General features: G+C 41.4%; 1 protein-coding gene across 1 annotated transcript in view; it reads left to right on the forward strand.

The window, feature by feature from the left end:
• The window catches only part of nbas (NBAS subunit of NRZ tethering complex), a 184,705-nt gene that overhangs the window by 122,425 nt on the left and 46,562 nt on the right, over positions 1-15,718 (forward strand). Inside the window, exons 44-46 of the mRNA XM_079645282.1 lie at positions 6,439-6,779; positions 8,814-9,038; positions 13,473-13,897. Of these exons, the coding sequence (XP_079501408.1) occupies positions 6,439-6,779; positions 8,814-9,038; positions 13,473-13,897 (991 nt within the window). The remainder of the gene's footprint in view (positions 1-6,438; positions 6,780-8,813; positions 9,039-13,472; positions 13,898-15,718) is intronic.

Below are 15,718 nucleotides of genomic sequence, written 5' to 3' on the forward strand. Positions count from 1 at the left end.
GTGTCATCACGTGGTATATCTCACGTCACGTCTTCAATATTAAACGAGACTGTAACGTGTCACCATCATTGATAGAAGCGAACTTAATATGGCGAGTATTAAAAAGAGAAAGGTGGATGCAGAATGTCTTTCCAGGAGGAATGGACGAATGATTATGTTCACCTGGTTTTGCTGTGTTTCTGTTGTGTTCACTCATTGTGCAGTTTAGTATCCAGTGTTCCTCAGTTTGTTGCATTTAAGTTTACATTACATTCCTGGAATTCAAGGTACCTGCTATGAGTATCTGCATTTTGGTCCTTACGCCTTTTACAGACTCTCTCCAAAGCATAACATAAAAAACACAACATAAAAAACATTGAAAAATAAAACAGAAAGATATCTGTTTTATTTTCAATGTTTTTTATGTTATGCTTTGGAGAGAGTCTGTAAAAGGCGTAAGGACCAAAATGCAGACACTCATTTCAACTACACATGCAAGGCTAGAGGTTGCTTTTTCTTTGCACAGCATGAAAGAAAGGCAAAATGAATGGGCTTTGATTTTAGTCTTTTTTAGCAGAGGTTGAGTTCAACCATTTGTACGCCCCTCGGAGGATGTTGTGAAAATTGAAAAGGCCCTTGATAGGAAAAAGGTTCCCCACCCCTGTAACACAATGCAGCTATTATTTTCTGCTCCGTCAAGTAAATGCAGATGTCCTTTACAATGTGTTCTCTAGCGTGAAAATGCCTGTTTGTGTTTTCAAGAGTAGGAGTGAAAAGAACTGTGTGCTATGTTTCTCAGTGTAAATCTAAACATAAATGCGTAAGGTCGTATTATTTATTAATCGCATTACTCTGTTGAATATTTCTCTTAAGAGGTTTGAACATGTGAGCCACAGTTATGTGTACAAAGGGTGTCCGCGGGGTCTTAAAAAGTATTAAAAGTTGATAAATCAATTTAGTGAAAATTAAGGCTATTAAAAAGTATTAAACGGCATTTTCCAAGGTATTAAGAAGGTCCACAGCAACGACAACATGAAACACCCTTTAATTTACTGAAACGACATGTCGGGAAAGCCCCCAAGGCGGCCCCATGCATAGCGCGCCGTAAAATGCTGCTTATTATTTTAAGTTTCGTTGCCTTGCTCCGTTCTGTGTGTGTGTGTGGGGGGGACACTAAACGACTACGGTAACGGGTCCCAAGGTGGGTAGACCGGCATACGCAACGCTCTGGGGGTCCAACGGCTGTGTGTAAGCCCTATATGATCATTTTCTGATAACGATGAAATAGCCCGCCTCCCTCTCCCCACGTCTCCTGCTGCTGCTGGGCTGTCAGAAGAGGGGGAGGAAAAGAGAGGCAGTCACCGTTTATTAAAATATTATTATATTATTATACAGAGAACAGAGTCGTTATCAATTTGTTTTAAAGCTCAATAAATAACAAAGAAGACCTCTGACCGGCGCTTTTCTAATTTTGTACGGAAGATTTAAACTTTAACGGACATGTTGACCGGAGGAATTTTTTTTTTACGAAAACTCTGCCGCACGGTCCCCTCCATTTGCTGGTGGACTACCTGAGAGATACAGCAGGAGAACACGCCGTCCACCGCGGAGAATAAACAGAAGGGCAACCATGGCAACCATGCTCCGGGGTCTTCTTCGCTGCTTTTGGTGTATTTCGGGTGGCAGCAGCGCCACTTACAGGCCTGACATATGTACTACATCGTTTCCAGCATTTCCAGCGGTCTAATGTGAACGGACACGTTAATGAATCGAATGCGTGTGAACGGAAGCCTTTTCTGCGCTTGCGTATGCGTTTTACCGTATGCGTCCTCGGGGCCGGGGTCTAAGCCAAACTATATCCAGTCACAGAGATCTGCTATTTTAAAGTAAAGTCAACACATATCGACCCTAAATATAGTCTATATTAAGAACGAGAAAAGTCTTAACATATATATCCTTTTTTGTAAACATATGACAAATGTGTGAGGGTGATGACGTCAGAGCATCGTCCTATGTGCCAGGGCTTAGCTCCGGACAGCCCCAGCAGAGGCGTCAATTGGGTATGGCAAGGTATGGCAGCTGCCACACCTTGGCTCCAGGGGAAAATGTAAATGTTCGTTTTAAAAAAATAAATTTATGGAATTACTCTGTGTCAATTTGTATTGATTATTCTATTATTTAATACATATAAATTAAATACAAATGAAAATCAGAACAACACAATCGATTTCTCTAGTCTAGATATTATCTTTCCCAATACTTATCGTAACGTATCCCCCCTCCCTATCTTGAAATGTGGTATCTCCTGACGAGAAGCCGCCGGAGGTCAGAGCGGGTCATGTTATCGCGGTTTTTTTTATTCTTCGGCTAAGCTAATTAACTAAAATGAAAAGAAAGCAAAGAACTTTAGAATCTTTTTTTATCAAAAAAAAGGCAGGTGAAGGTGATGGCTCCAATGTTGCCCCAGCAGCAGAGGGAGAAGGACCAGGTAGTGAAGGTGGGATTCAAGCTGTTAACGAGGCTGTTAGCCACTCCAGCACCTGCGCCGGGGATGCAGATGCTAACAGGGAGACGGAGACTACATGCATGGAGGCTGAGAACTCGTCCACACCGACTTCTCGAATTGAATCCGAGTCTGAGTCCCCACCAATTTCTCAGATTGAAAGAGCTGGATCAGACGTGGACAGCGATAAGGAAGGTCAAGGCCCGGGTGCAGCAGCAGTAGCAGCCTCTGGGTCAACTGGAATAGAGAAGAAGGATATTAGTGGATGTAAAACAGACGGACTCAGGCGTCCTCGTTTGACCCACTTCCCAACTAGAAATGGAAGACGCTTTAATGTCAGTGTGTATCAGGAATATGACTGGGTTGAATATTCTGCGCAAGAAGATGCAGTTTATTGCTTTGCATGCCGTCATTTTGGAGGAGCCTCAACTTTAACAGGTGACAGGCATGGACTGCGTGTGTTCATAGACACTGGATACACATGTTGGAAGAACATGAAAAAAAATCTCCGGGATCATCAAGGGAGCAGTAGACACAATTGTGCTGCATTAGCGTGGTCTAACTTTAAGGCTGTGATCAGCGGACATAAGGAATCCATCGCAAGTCGGATTGACGCAAACAGGACAGATGAGGTGCAGGAGAACCGGGCTCACGTCAAATCCTTGTTCAAAATCACGTCATTTCTGGGAAGACAGGCCCTCCCTCTCCGTGGCCACAACGAGAGAGATGAGGATGAAAATAAAGGAAATTTCCTTGAACTTTTGGACGTTATTGCAACAGATGACAGGAACGTGAAAAGCAAACAGGAACGCAGGTATGCGCACTATTCTTCCCCAGAAGCCCAGAATGATATGGTGAGAGTTATTGGGGAAAATATCAGAAGTATAATCATAAATGAAGTAGGAGAAGCACGGTACTTTTCAGTGTTAGTGGATGAAACGAAAGACCTGTCTAAGAAGGAGCAGCTGGCCATTTTGATCCGTTATGTACATGACGGGATTATAAAGGAAAGAGCCATTGGAACCTATCACATGAAGGACCTGACAGCTGAATCCCTGGCCCAGAAAATAATAAAGGAATTATCGAGTTTAGATATTCAGCTGTGTGTTGCACAATGCTACGATGGTGCAAGTGTTATGCGGGGTAATGTGCGTAATGTGCGTAATGTGGTAATGTACTGAATTGATTGATTGACGTGCGTAGTTAAGTGTTTGTGTCCATAGTTACTTGCGCTAGCGGGATGTGAGTGAGGCTGCATTTGAAAAAGTTCAAATGTTCCTAACCACACAGAAAAGCTACATAGCAGACTTGTCACTTTTGTTATGATTATTTGCTGGGCATGTATATTGATTGATACTGTAGTTAAGTCATGTGACTAGTAACCTTGCCATACCTTAGCTTTGGCTGAATTGACGCCACTGAGCCCCAGCCCAATTTTCGGCAAAAAAAAAGGCGTATTTGTGAGGGAGCTCCTATATGGCATTACCCCGCTGAAGCTCACCAAAGTTTAACATATTTCATAGTTCAAAGTTTTGTCAATTGTTTTGTTTATTGGTCAAATTGGTTTCTAATGGTTTCTGAGGAGTTTTACTGGAATGAAAGAGCACAGAGTCTACAGAAGCAAAAAAGCAGCATACTCCATTAAACCTGACCTTCACAGAGAGGTTGAAGTTCATGTGGAAAGGAGGCTTCAGTAGTCTGTCTGCACTCGGTTTAGTTTTGCTATCTTACAATTAATATAGTAAATGTGAGGTAAAGTGTGTTGCCAATGTAACCGGTTAGAACTCAAAGTTGCGATGAGGTCTTCAAATGTATGGAAAGGGTCTTAAAAAAGGTCTTAAAAGGTATTACATTTGACTTCAGGATTCCTGCATATACCCTGGTACAGTACAAGGACGATGACGATTTTTGAATTTTTGCTCATTATAAACGCAATACTATAAGCATGATGGTCTGCTGTGAACAGAGTTGGAAGTTAGAAGTCTAAACCAGAAATGAATGACAAAAAAAGCAGCACCTGGCTTTAACATGAAGAGAAATCCCAAGGTACTGCAATGCCTTGTCACTGTTGCTATAGTCTGATTGGACAATAGCTGTACAAGATAATGGGTTTAGCACATTCTGTGGTACACAGCTACAGTCGAATGATTGTTTTATACAATAATACACATTAACAATCAAATATATTACATACATACATTATGTCACTGAAGCGATTCTTACTTTTTGACATTGACAAGTACAAACTAATGCTGTCTGTACTGTAAGTCTTTCTCTCTCTATTTATTACACACACACACACACACGCACACACGCGCACACACGCACACGCACACATTCACAAACTCTGGTAAAACTCAACCCAGCCTCATGATTTTAACAAAATTGACACCCAGGCTGTTGCGGTGTCTCAAGCTTCAACAGCTATCTACTCGCTCCAACTCTAACACACACACTCACACCCACCCACATTAAATGACTTATTTGCAGTCCTGAGCAGACACGTGTGAGCTAAAGTACAACACTCAGACAATGTAGAGACAGCTGGTGTGTGTCTTATATTCATCACAATTTCAGACACAGTATCAGGTGAGTGTCTGAGCGGGTTCTCCTGAGGAAGGGGATGAGCTGCTGCTGCTTGAGGTGGGGAAGAGACAGAGGCAGAATGATGAGTGGGTGGGGCAGGGGGAGACAGACAGAGAGAGTACATGTGTAAGTGCGTGTAACTCTTATCTGCGCTCTAAGTGTCCGTCTGGGCCTGTCTGAAAGTATTGTGTGTGCATGCTCAGTGTACGTGTGTGTGTGTGTGTGTGTGTGTGTGTGTGTGTGTGTGTGTGTGTGTGTGTGTGTGTGTGTGTGTGTGTGTGTGTGTGTGTGTGTGTGTGTGTGTGTGTGTGTGTGTGTGTGTGTGTGTGTGTGTGTGTGTGTGTGTGTGTGTGTGTGTGTGTGTGTGTGTGTGTGTGTGTGTGTGTGTGTGTGTGTGTGTGTGTGTGTGTGTGTGTGTGTGTGTGTGTGACTGTGTGTGCGCAAGGGATTCCGAGCAGCGTTGACAGAGGCCTCCCCACAGGCAGACCTGTGTTAAATATTTAAAGCCCAGACAGGCTGTGGTAATGGTATTGCCACAGTAATGTGTCTGTCTGATGGCACTGGAGACCAAGAGCACGCCACTTGCTCTCTGTGTTTCAAAAACACATACACACACACACACACACACACACACACACACACACACACAGTACTGCAGCGTTAGGAGTCGTGACGTGCACAAGCAGACACTTTTCTTCGGATGCAGATAGCACCATTTTCCCACACAGCCTCTCTTTGTTGTTCACATCAACCTTTTACACTCCTCCGTGCGCTCCTCTTTGCCCATACCTACATGTAATGGAATATTGAACAACCTCTACATATATAATCACTGTAATTATCCTGCGAGTGCTGCACCGTTTCCACATATGGTATGTGAAAGCCTCTTTCTGAACAGGGAAGTGTTCGGTATGCTGTAGTATTTAGCTGTTAGTTCTTCTAACTCAATGCAGCTATTATTTTCTGCTTCGGCAAGTAAATGCAGATGTCCTTTACAATGTGTGCCCTAGCCTGAAAATGCCTGTTTGTGTTTTCAAGGGTAGGAGTGAAAAGAAGTTTGTGTGCTATGTTTCCCAGTGTAAATCTAAACATGAATGCAAAGGTTGTGTTCTTTATTCATCGCATTACTCTGTTGAACTTGAATATTTCCCTTAAGAGAGGTTTCAACATGTGAAGGACGATGATTGTGATGTTTTATTTTTGCTTTTAACACACAATACACTATAAGCATGACGTTTAGGTGCAGTGGAAAACACATCTTTAAAGTTGTACTCATCATAATTTAAAAAACATTTCAAATTACAAATGTCAGCATACATTAAATGCGCAACTTCGTTGTGTGTTTAAATAATAAATGATTTCTTCCGCAGGTTTGAACTACCGGAAGCTCACTGATGAGTCGTCTGACCCGTTGTTGATCCTGCAACCGGTCCTGACCAGTCAGAACGTTCTGTCCATCTCCAAACTCTCTAACCGGCTGCCCGCACTCGGTGGTGGGGGGGCAACATTATCCCCCAGTGCAGTCCACGCAGTGTGGCTGAAGAAGCTGTTTTGGAAAGGAGACCCCCAGCTGCTGAAGAGACCCCCACAGAGTAATCCGGAATACCTCCATGCGTACGACACCTGCAGCAAATACCTGGACAGGCTGGTCCCTGCAGACGCCGTCCACTTCCTGGACAGCATCACCTTCTCACCTGATGCAGCTGAACATGTAAGCCAAAAAAAACAAAAAACAATAGTGTTGCAAGAGGGCTGGATGAAAGAGTCCAACAACAAGGATATCAATTTGAATGTAATACCTGTTTCGCTTCATTTGTTTTAAATATGGTTTTTGAATGGGTCTTTCGTTAGATAAATGAAAACAAAAGGTATGAGATTTTATTATTCCGTTTTTTGACAGAAAAAACCCATTTGTAAATGCCCAACTCCAGCTTTTATGTGTCTTAAATAAGCGGTTTTAGTGACCATAAACACCATCAGGGCGATCACCAAGTCACCCTGGTGTAGTTTGATACAGCCAAACATTAGCTTTTTGTTTTGGCTATTGGATTACGCTTAAAAAGTACTCTTAATTAATTTGAGAACATCATCTTGCTAAACATCAAACGAGAAAGTTTGATTATTGTTTTTTTTTACACCGAGTTTATATTCTGTAATTATCCAAAATCTAATTGAAGAGTAGTATTGGTTTATGTCAAGCTGACTACTGCAATCTAACTTTGAGGTTAAGCTTGCAAACATATGTTATCTTTGCAGCACATTTTAGTGATTGTTCTATGTTTCCTCCTGATATCCAGCCTTTTTCCCAATATAACCATATGGCAGACAGAGCAGAGGGAAAGTAGTATGACACAGTACAGCTTAGACAGTAACTGGTAGAAGTTTGGCAGACTGACAATTTGTAATTGCAGCACAGAAGGTATTGGATCCAGGCAGCCACCCAGAACAGGACTCATATTGTCTAAAAGGAAAGATCGTGGGGGGTTTCGATCACTTCATCAAACTGTCACATTCCACACACCTCCATCGCCGACTGGCCGTCTCCCCTGCCCCTGGGCTACATTTTTTTAACGTCAAAATCCCTTTTCTAATTTTAAATACATTATTCTGCTCACATCCCCACTGTGTCGCCTCAAAGCACATACCAGTCATGATTTATAAAATAAATTATAAAATTGCACAAGAAATGTCAGCCACATAATTACAGCACTCTGAAAAATTGTCTCACAGGGGACTGAAAGTGCCTCGGCGCACCTTATCAAAAGCAGCCCACTGGTTTCCCTTTTTCTTCATACTGGCACACTGCCGCCCCCCCACTCCAGACCTTTCTGTTCTTCCACTTTTGTCTTAAGCTCCCTCTCTTTTTTCCCAGAGACACAAGGAGAGCTAATTGATCCCTCTCTACTTCAGAGCCAATTAAACTCCAATTCCCAGCAGGCACTGTTTTCCCACTGTGCTTTTTAACATGAAGATTACCCCTCGGAAACCCACTGTCTGCTCCCTCTCCCCTTACCCTCCTCTTCTTTCCTTTTTTTCTTTTCCTTTTGAACCCTCAAAGAGGAAATATCCACCCCTCTCACTGTTGGGAATCCATTTGACCTTTCCCACCCCAAATGCCCCCCATAATGGATTGATCCATTTCCTATAAAGCCAAGGGGTGAGATTGGTCTTGTCTTACCTCCTACTATATTTGAAGGGAGACAGAGTGTTGGCTTTTCCCCCCTCTGAGGTATTGATCTGAGAAATCCTCTTTAGTTGAGTCGTCCTCTGTTGCTAAACTTCCAGCCAGATTTTAAACCTTGTCTCAGGGTTTGTCAGATGTTGCTTGAAAAACTCAAGTCAATGGATTGGCTTAAATAAAGCGACTCAATCCCCGCTCAAATGCTTTCACAAATATACCCTCAAAAGACATTTTTCAGGTTTTTCAGGAAAGCATTCAGGTAGCGGCAAAACGTGAACTTGGAGGATTTTTATTCATGTATTTCCTGGTGTGAATATGTGTGTGAAGCTTGTCACCACCTTGATGCTTGAATGTAACATTTGCTACTAAATTCTCTTTTCTCCCAATGCATACATGTTGGGTTATACCTTCCTCTTTTCAACATGTTAAATTCAAAATGACTTAACGTGTGCATCTATCTTCCCCTCTCTTCCTTCAATTTTGACTCCCACCCTCACCCCAATTTGCTCTTCTTATCCCGTCCCTTTTCCCCTGTATCTCTCCATCCATCCTATTTGTCTCCAGCTGAGCATCCAGGCGAGGTCGGAGGTGATAAAGCGAGCCACCAAAGCCCTGCGCCAGCTGGGCGAGAAGAGCAAGAAGAGAGTGGGCGAAGGCGGCGGGGAGCAGGGGGGGTCGGACGCAGCGGGGATGACTTTTGATGAGGCTCTAACACACCTGAAGCAATCCACGGCACACCTGGACACCCTGAGCCATGCCTTCATTCTGTCCCTCAAAGACAGCCAGCAGGTACACACACTTAAGCCATTGAACCTTTAAAAGTGAGATGTTATTTTTTTCTGAATTTATACTAAAGGATAGGTTAAAAGAACGCATAAAGTAGTGTGCCAAGTAGTGCAAGACAGTGAAATTGTTTGCTGCCGGGATTCCATGGTGCTTTCCTGGCATAATCTATGGAGATGGATCAGCTTGAAATGCAAATTGTCAGTCATTGTAAACCGAATGCAGGTAAATCTGGTGGCTTCGCGTAGGAAATTCTTGGATATTGCATTACAAGCAGTGTTTTTTAGCTACTTACTAAATATAAGTGCTAATAATATATATTATTATAATAATGATATCTGTGGATTATATTTACTCGTGCATTAATGTTAAAGCAGGATATATGGTAAAGTATAGTACATGGTGGTAGAGCTAAGATTTCTAATGGTTATTTACATTATGGTTTTAATCCATTGATTATTTCCACCATTATTCGATTGATGTTTTAGTCTGTACACATTCTGAAAGATAGTAAAGGTTGTTGCAACATTTTTAATTTTTAAGCTTCTTTTTAAATGCAGCAAATACAAAATAAGAGATGTTGTTGAGAAGAAAGAGAAAGTACTTGAGCAAAATACTCAAGTATTTACTGTACATAAAAGGGAACAATAACAAAACTGCTCTGAAAACTTGCTAACCATATGCTTGCTCACCTTAAAATAGTCCCAAATGGTTTCATCAAGGAGGTGCACCTGTTTATACACTGTACTTAATTAATCCGAAGACCATATCTAAAATCCGAGTAATTAATTGTATTACTTGAAGGGCAGAATCCTAACTTTGAATTGAGCTAATACTCTATTTTATGATAACGTACTGTGTCTTACACACCTACAGGAGACACACGGTTAACTTTTGTGTCTTCCTTCTTCTTGATTAGGAGGTACACAAAAGTAATTCTCGGAAACTAATTTGACCAATTCTTAACCTTTGAGACAAACTTGATCACTCGCATCCTTTTCCCTCGCCTGTTCATAGGGTCACCTTTGGTCCGGCACACACACCCTATTTTGTGTGTGTGTATTTCTGGGATGGTTCTGCTTGACTAAGCGCTTCCCGCCTCAAAGGGACCAGTCAAGGATATATTAATGTAAATCTATGGGCTCCTGTTTGAACTGAGCCCTGCCATATGGCCATATACTGTACGTACATCGTGCTGTATCTCATTACGCAAAGTCACGCTGACTTACAGTACTGTCACCTCCCTGTGCTTGTGCGGGTGTGGGTGTAGGTTAATGCCAGGCAATAGATAAGGGATCTTGTCATTTTGGCAAGTTGCTGATCAAACTGACCCCCACACAAGTTTATCCCTTTTTAGCGCCTGTTTTATCTGTGATTAAATTCACATATCCTCCATTATAGTGCAAAAGATACCATCACAGCAAGGCAGAAATGTAGAGTGAATTCACAGGTGCACACATACACAGACTTCTTCAATGTCACTCCCCTTTTACTGGTGCAAGAAGCGATTATATCCTTGGAGATAGATAAAAAGGATAAAAGAACCGGGAAAAGGCAGATAGGTGGTGAAAGATAGATAGAAGGAGCCCTGTAGGCTCTGTTTGGCTTCACTGGGGCCATTTATCAAATGTACGTGACCATCTGCTGGGAATAATAGTGGATGGCAGAAGAATCCACCACAGGCGCATTGACCTGCCATGAGGACAGCAAATTTCACATTGCAAATATTGTAGAGAAGTCAGTACAGCTCGTCTTTAGAAGCTTCCTATGATAATATGTACAGTGAATCAGATGCTGTACGGCACAAAAGCAATAATGATGAGCCTTTGAAGTGCTGTTGTAGATAATTAATATTGTTTTTTCCAGAAATAAAATACCTTTGGGGCATTTTTGGCTTTAATTGTTAACAGCAACAGTTGAGAGATTACTGGTGGTGGCATCTAAACCCTCACACCACCAGGGTGTCCCGAAATTACCATCAATAGCAATTGTTGTTTGTTTTTTTCTATTCTTCTAACGCTGCAAAGATACCAGGCACCGGGGAAGTACAGCTCGCCGCAGTAATTAAATGAATGATTACATTTTTCTGTGTCTGAGAGACATGTTCAGATGGGATGCAATTCTTTCTAACATAGGTCAACATGTCACAGGAGTCACAGGACTGTTTACTGAATGGCTGCGGGTATTCTCTGGCTGCAATTAGTAGCTACTTTTGGCAAAGCTTTGGACCACAGCTCGCTGATATCGGAGCATCCATCACATTTGCAAAGACATTCTTAGGCATTTTGCTGCAGTTAGCACTTAGCCATAGCTACAGTAGCACCTAGCCACAGCTATGCATGTTTTTAGCATAAGAATAATCCAAATATCCATCGATCCTTCCTTCCATCGATATTCAACTAACTTTTCAGGCCCACAACACCTCAAAAATGAATTGGCTAAGAGGCATCGCTCTAGAAAGACCAAACCAACTAAACTAAACTTGTCATCATAAGGGGGAAAAGTATTGCAAGCTTAAATATGTATCGCAGCGCTGTCTTCTTCCCTGACCATCCGGTTTGCTCTCCAAGTCCCTACATAATGATCTTGTGCTGCCCAAACAAAACATATTTATAAAAAAAAAGAGGCCTCCCAAATGTTACCCAAACAGACACGCTTGAGTCCTCCGGTAGGCTTTAGATCTTCTGCATATAAATATATTTATCAACAACATATGATGTCCATATTTCATGAATACCAATATCCCGATAATGAATATTACAAACAGGAGAGTTGACATTGGGTCCAATGCCAAGAATGTCAATGTTTTGTTCAGAGTTAATGTAAGCTCTCCCGCAGCAACTAGCGATGAACGTGTTAGCTGCAAAGGTTTTTAAACCCAATTGCCCTTTTTTGATTTTTTTTCTAAAAGTTTGCCGTCCTGGGATACCCGGGACACCAAAATGAAACATGACTCAGCAACATCTGTCAATGTTTCTCCTCTTTCCCCTGGCAGACAACAAAACTGTAGATTCCCTGTTATGCATGACTAGCAGTGCTGTGCATCTTGGAAACATGTCCCGCCCCCAGGCTTCCACTTCTGTTATTAAAGTAGCTGCACACTTTTTTGCCACGTCTTGCTTTTCCATTTACTGTGGAGTTGCCCCTATCAACCAGCCTGAGAAGTCCTGTATCTTAAAATCGAGAGGAACTGTTAGTGTCACCGAGCAGCTTCTTATTTTGCTGTATTGACGTCAAACAGAATTCAGACCAAAGCGGCTGCATTTAAAGGTCCCCTATCATGCTGTTTTTCATCAATATATTATAGGTCTCAGATATATACAAAACATGTCTCTGAAGTGTTTGGCTCGAAATAACAAACAGATCATTGTAGCATCCCATAATCCCCTCTGTTTCAGCCCTGTTTCAAAAGTGCTTATTCTGTGTCTGTTACTTTACTGTAGATGAAAATAAGGAGCCCCTCCCCACGCCCCTCTGAGTGATATTTGTTTTTAAAAAATACAATGGTGCTCTAGGAGGAGATTCAGGTGATAAGGGGGGCGGGTGTTACCTTGGTTGGTTATTGGCTAATGGTTACACAAGCCAAAAAATCGTTATGACATCATAAAGTGGCCAAAATCTGATCAGCTCATTTTCAGACAGGTTTTTATATAAATGGGTCATGACAAAATGTGAGAGAATCTTTTTTCCGGAAACTTTCAGAATCTCTTTACACAGAAGGGAGGGACACATGTTTCTGTATACAAGGATTTTGCATAATAGGTGACCTTAAACATACAGGATTTGAACAGTGAGAGTTCTTCCTGTATTAGAATACAAGATTGTATGTATTAACAGAGAAAAAGAGAACATTTGGAAAGGAAAAAAGTAGTATTTTAGTTTATGGATAATTCATGCGGGAAAGATTTTCCTAACGAGATATTATCCAGTTTAATTACACATGTTACCATTCAAAGTATCTCCTAAATATTCACACATCAACTCAAACACACACTCAGACTGACTCCCATACACACAACCAAATACCATTTCGGACTCTCCAGGCTAAGCTTCTCAGCCCTTTTTATTGGAAGAGAGATAAACAAGCAAAAGGTGAGCTGGGTAGTAGACATAGTGAGCCGGTTCAGGATAGTGGTGCCCTCTGGGTAAACACCTGAAGACAACCGAGAACCAAACAACAAACTTCACTCATAAAACTTTGTACTTCCTACCCCTCTAGACTTCCTCCACTCTGCCCTTTTTGTTTTTCTCTTCTAAATAGTTTTCTTCCACTTCAAATTGATATTTGTTTATCTCCATGTGTCTAAATCAATTTGATCAAGCTCGTATTTTCTAAGTATGCCCTTTGTTTCTCTTTTTTCCCTAATGAAATATGTCAGGTACAAAATGTCTGTGATCATTAACACCTCATGTTGTTTTTTTGTTTTGTTTGTATTCCAGCCTTACAGTCAACTTTATGATTTATCCCGATCCGAGAGGTCAAAAGTACATGAGCTGGCAGTCACCATGGCAACTGATGGGAAGCCTCTGGAGTTCATTGGAGAGCTTCTGCGTGTGGCTGTTGGACCCTCAAACCAGTCGGTGAAAACGGTGCTGCGTGACGCTGTGGAGAGAGTGGTGGCCGCACTTAGGTATTTCCTCTTTTTCCTCTCTCTAGAAAATACAAAACTACACAACATCCTCCGATTGACAACATGCACAATAACTGAGCTTGGCTGTGAACTTGGCGGAATACATCTGGACCTTTGGAAAACACACATTTTTGCCTTCTCCCCAAGCAGTGTCAGTCTTTTCCCAAAAAGTGTTATTAGTTTTAGCCTCATTTTTATCCTTTATAGTTTAAGTCTAGTTTGGGTAGACAACAAGTTATAGATAAGATAAGTTTAGATTTAATCTACTGCTCGCCAAAATGTGTTCTTTATATATTGTCAACTATTTATTTTTATTTTAGTCTTGGTCCTGTTTCAAATTAGTTTAGCTTGGCATGTAAAATAGAAACAGCAACACATATTGCCTGCATTTCGTATCAGTCATACAAATAAATTTAAAAAACAGCTCCTCGTAAGTGCAATTAAATTGACATATGTTTTAAAAAACAGACAGAAATTTGCAATAATAAGATGTAAGACTTGGAACAGTGACTTCCTGGAGTCTCCGCTGGTATCCTAGCAACCACACAGCGTTTACAAGTTGTTTATGCACACAAAACATTTCCCATAAAAGGGATTTTTAGATAAGAAAAACTTAAACTAACGAAGAAGTTCAAAATATATTTTTATATATATATTTTTAAGTTAAGTTTCAGAAACCGGCTCGAGATACACTTTTTGTTATATTCCATGGAATGCTCTTAACATCCCGATGGCAATGAATATCTTAAGTGCTTTGACAAAAAATCCATAAAAAAAACGTCATCTGTGGAACCCGTAATACTGTAAAAACTACAACCGGCTAAACGGATTGGATTGCCGCCCTATCTGTCAGCCTTCCATCTCGTGCACGCACAAATGTATCTCGTGCCCTCATTGGGCGTGCCGTCATTGGGCGTGCATTGCAGCAGTACTTCAATGACTCGCCAGCAACAGGCAGCCACTTTCAACATGGCAGAGTTAGGTTCAACATCGTCTACTGGTCACAAAAGAAAAAATGTAACGGAGCCGGTTTCTGAAACTTACCTACCCCACCTTTAAATTACTTCTGCAATTTCTAAAACTACCAAGATCTTCACCATCTTCTGGTTAAAATCACGACTCTCAATTCTACATCCTAGGTTATTTTTTATTACTGGTGTTTTCACTCTGTTATAAATCATAAATGGTGTTGCACACTGGTACGGCCCCTTGTTAGCCCTCAGTTGTTCTGGAAATTGGTAATAATAGGACAGCGTTGAGAAAATTACACTGCCACTGGCACTTTCTTTACTGTGTGCTACCAAATATAACACCCACAGTGAAACCTAATGAAGGCAGGAGGAAAATGTCAAGTTTTATTTCCGTTATTTCCTTATTCAAATCTCTATTATATTGTCTGTTGCACATTGTCAAACATTATCATCTACATGAACACCTTTCATAGATGCTTGGTAAGAATCGATACAAATTAAATATATATAGTATTTATAAAAAGTCATATTAAGAGAAATATCTAGCTCTTACTTCGGCTTTATGTGGTGTTTTCTAATGTATTGAAGGCCACCCAAACCCCCCCCCCTACCCACCGACACTCAGCATGTCGGTGGGAAAAAACACTGTCAAAACAAATTCCTGCAGTCTTGAATTGAATCTACAGTTGCTGCCTTTGGGAGTTGGACTCACAGCTTTTCATTGGTGTCTTCCTGCTCGCTGCATTCAAAGGTGAAGGAGGGATGATTCAGCCCGACAGAGACGCTTGAGTGTAGGGCTGCAGAATACCAGACTGTTTTGGATTTAACATGCAAAGACCACAACATGTAAGCAGAGTTGCATAGGCCTTTCAAATAAAGGCAAATTTCCAGAGGTGTTTTTTTTGTTTTTTTCCCTAATGCCCTAAGACAATGATGAACCAATCAGCAAAGCTTTAGTGACAGGGCCAGATATCATCGGGCCATCTGATTGGCTTGACAAATGAGTGCCAATCGCCTTGATTATATTCCTGCCTCATTTCCCGCTTCTTTATGGCTGCTCAATGGGGCATGGTGCAGATAGATG

Source organism: Notothenia rossii, assembly GCF_949606895.1.
Source record: "Notothenia rossii genome assembly, chromosome: 8".
NCBI lineage: Eukaryota > Metazoa > Chordata > Actinopteri > Perciformes > Nototheniidae > Notothenia > Notothenia rossii.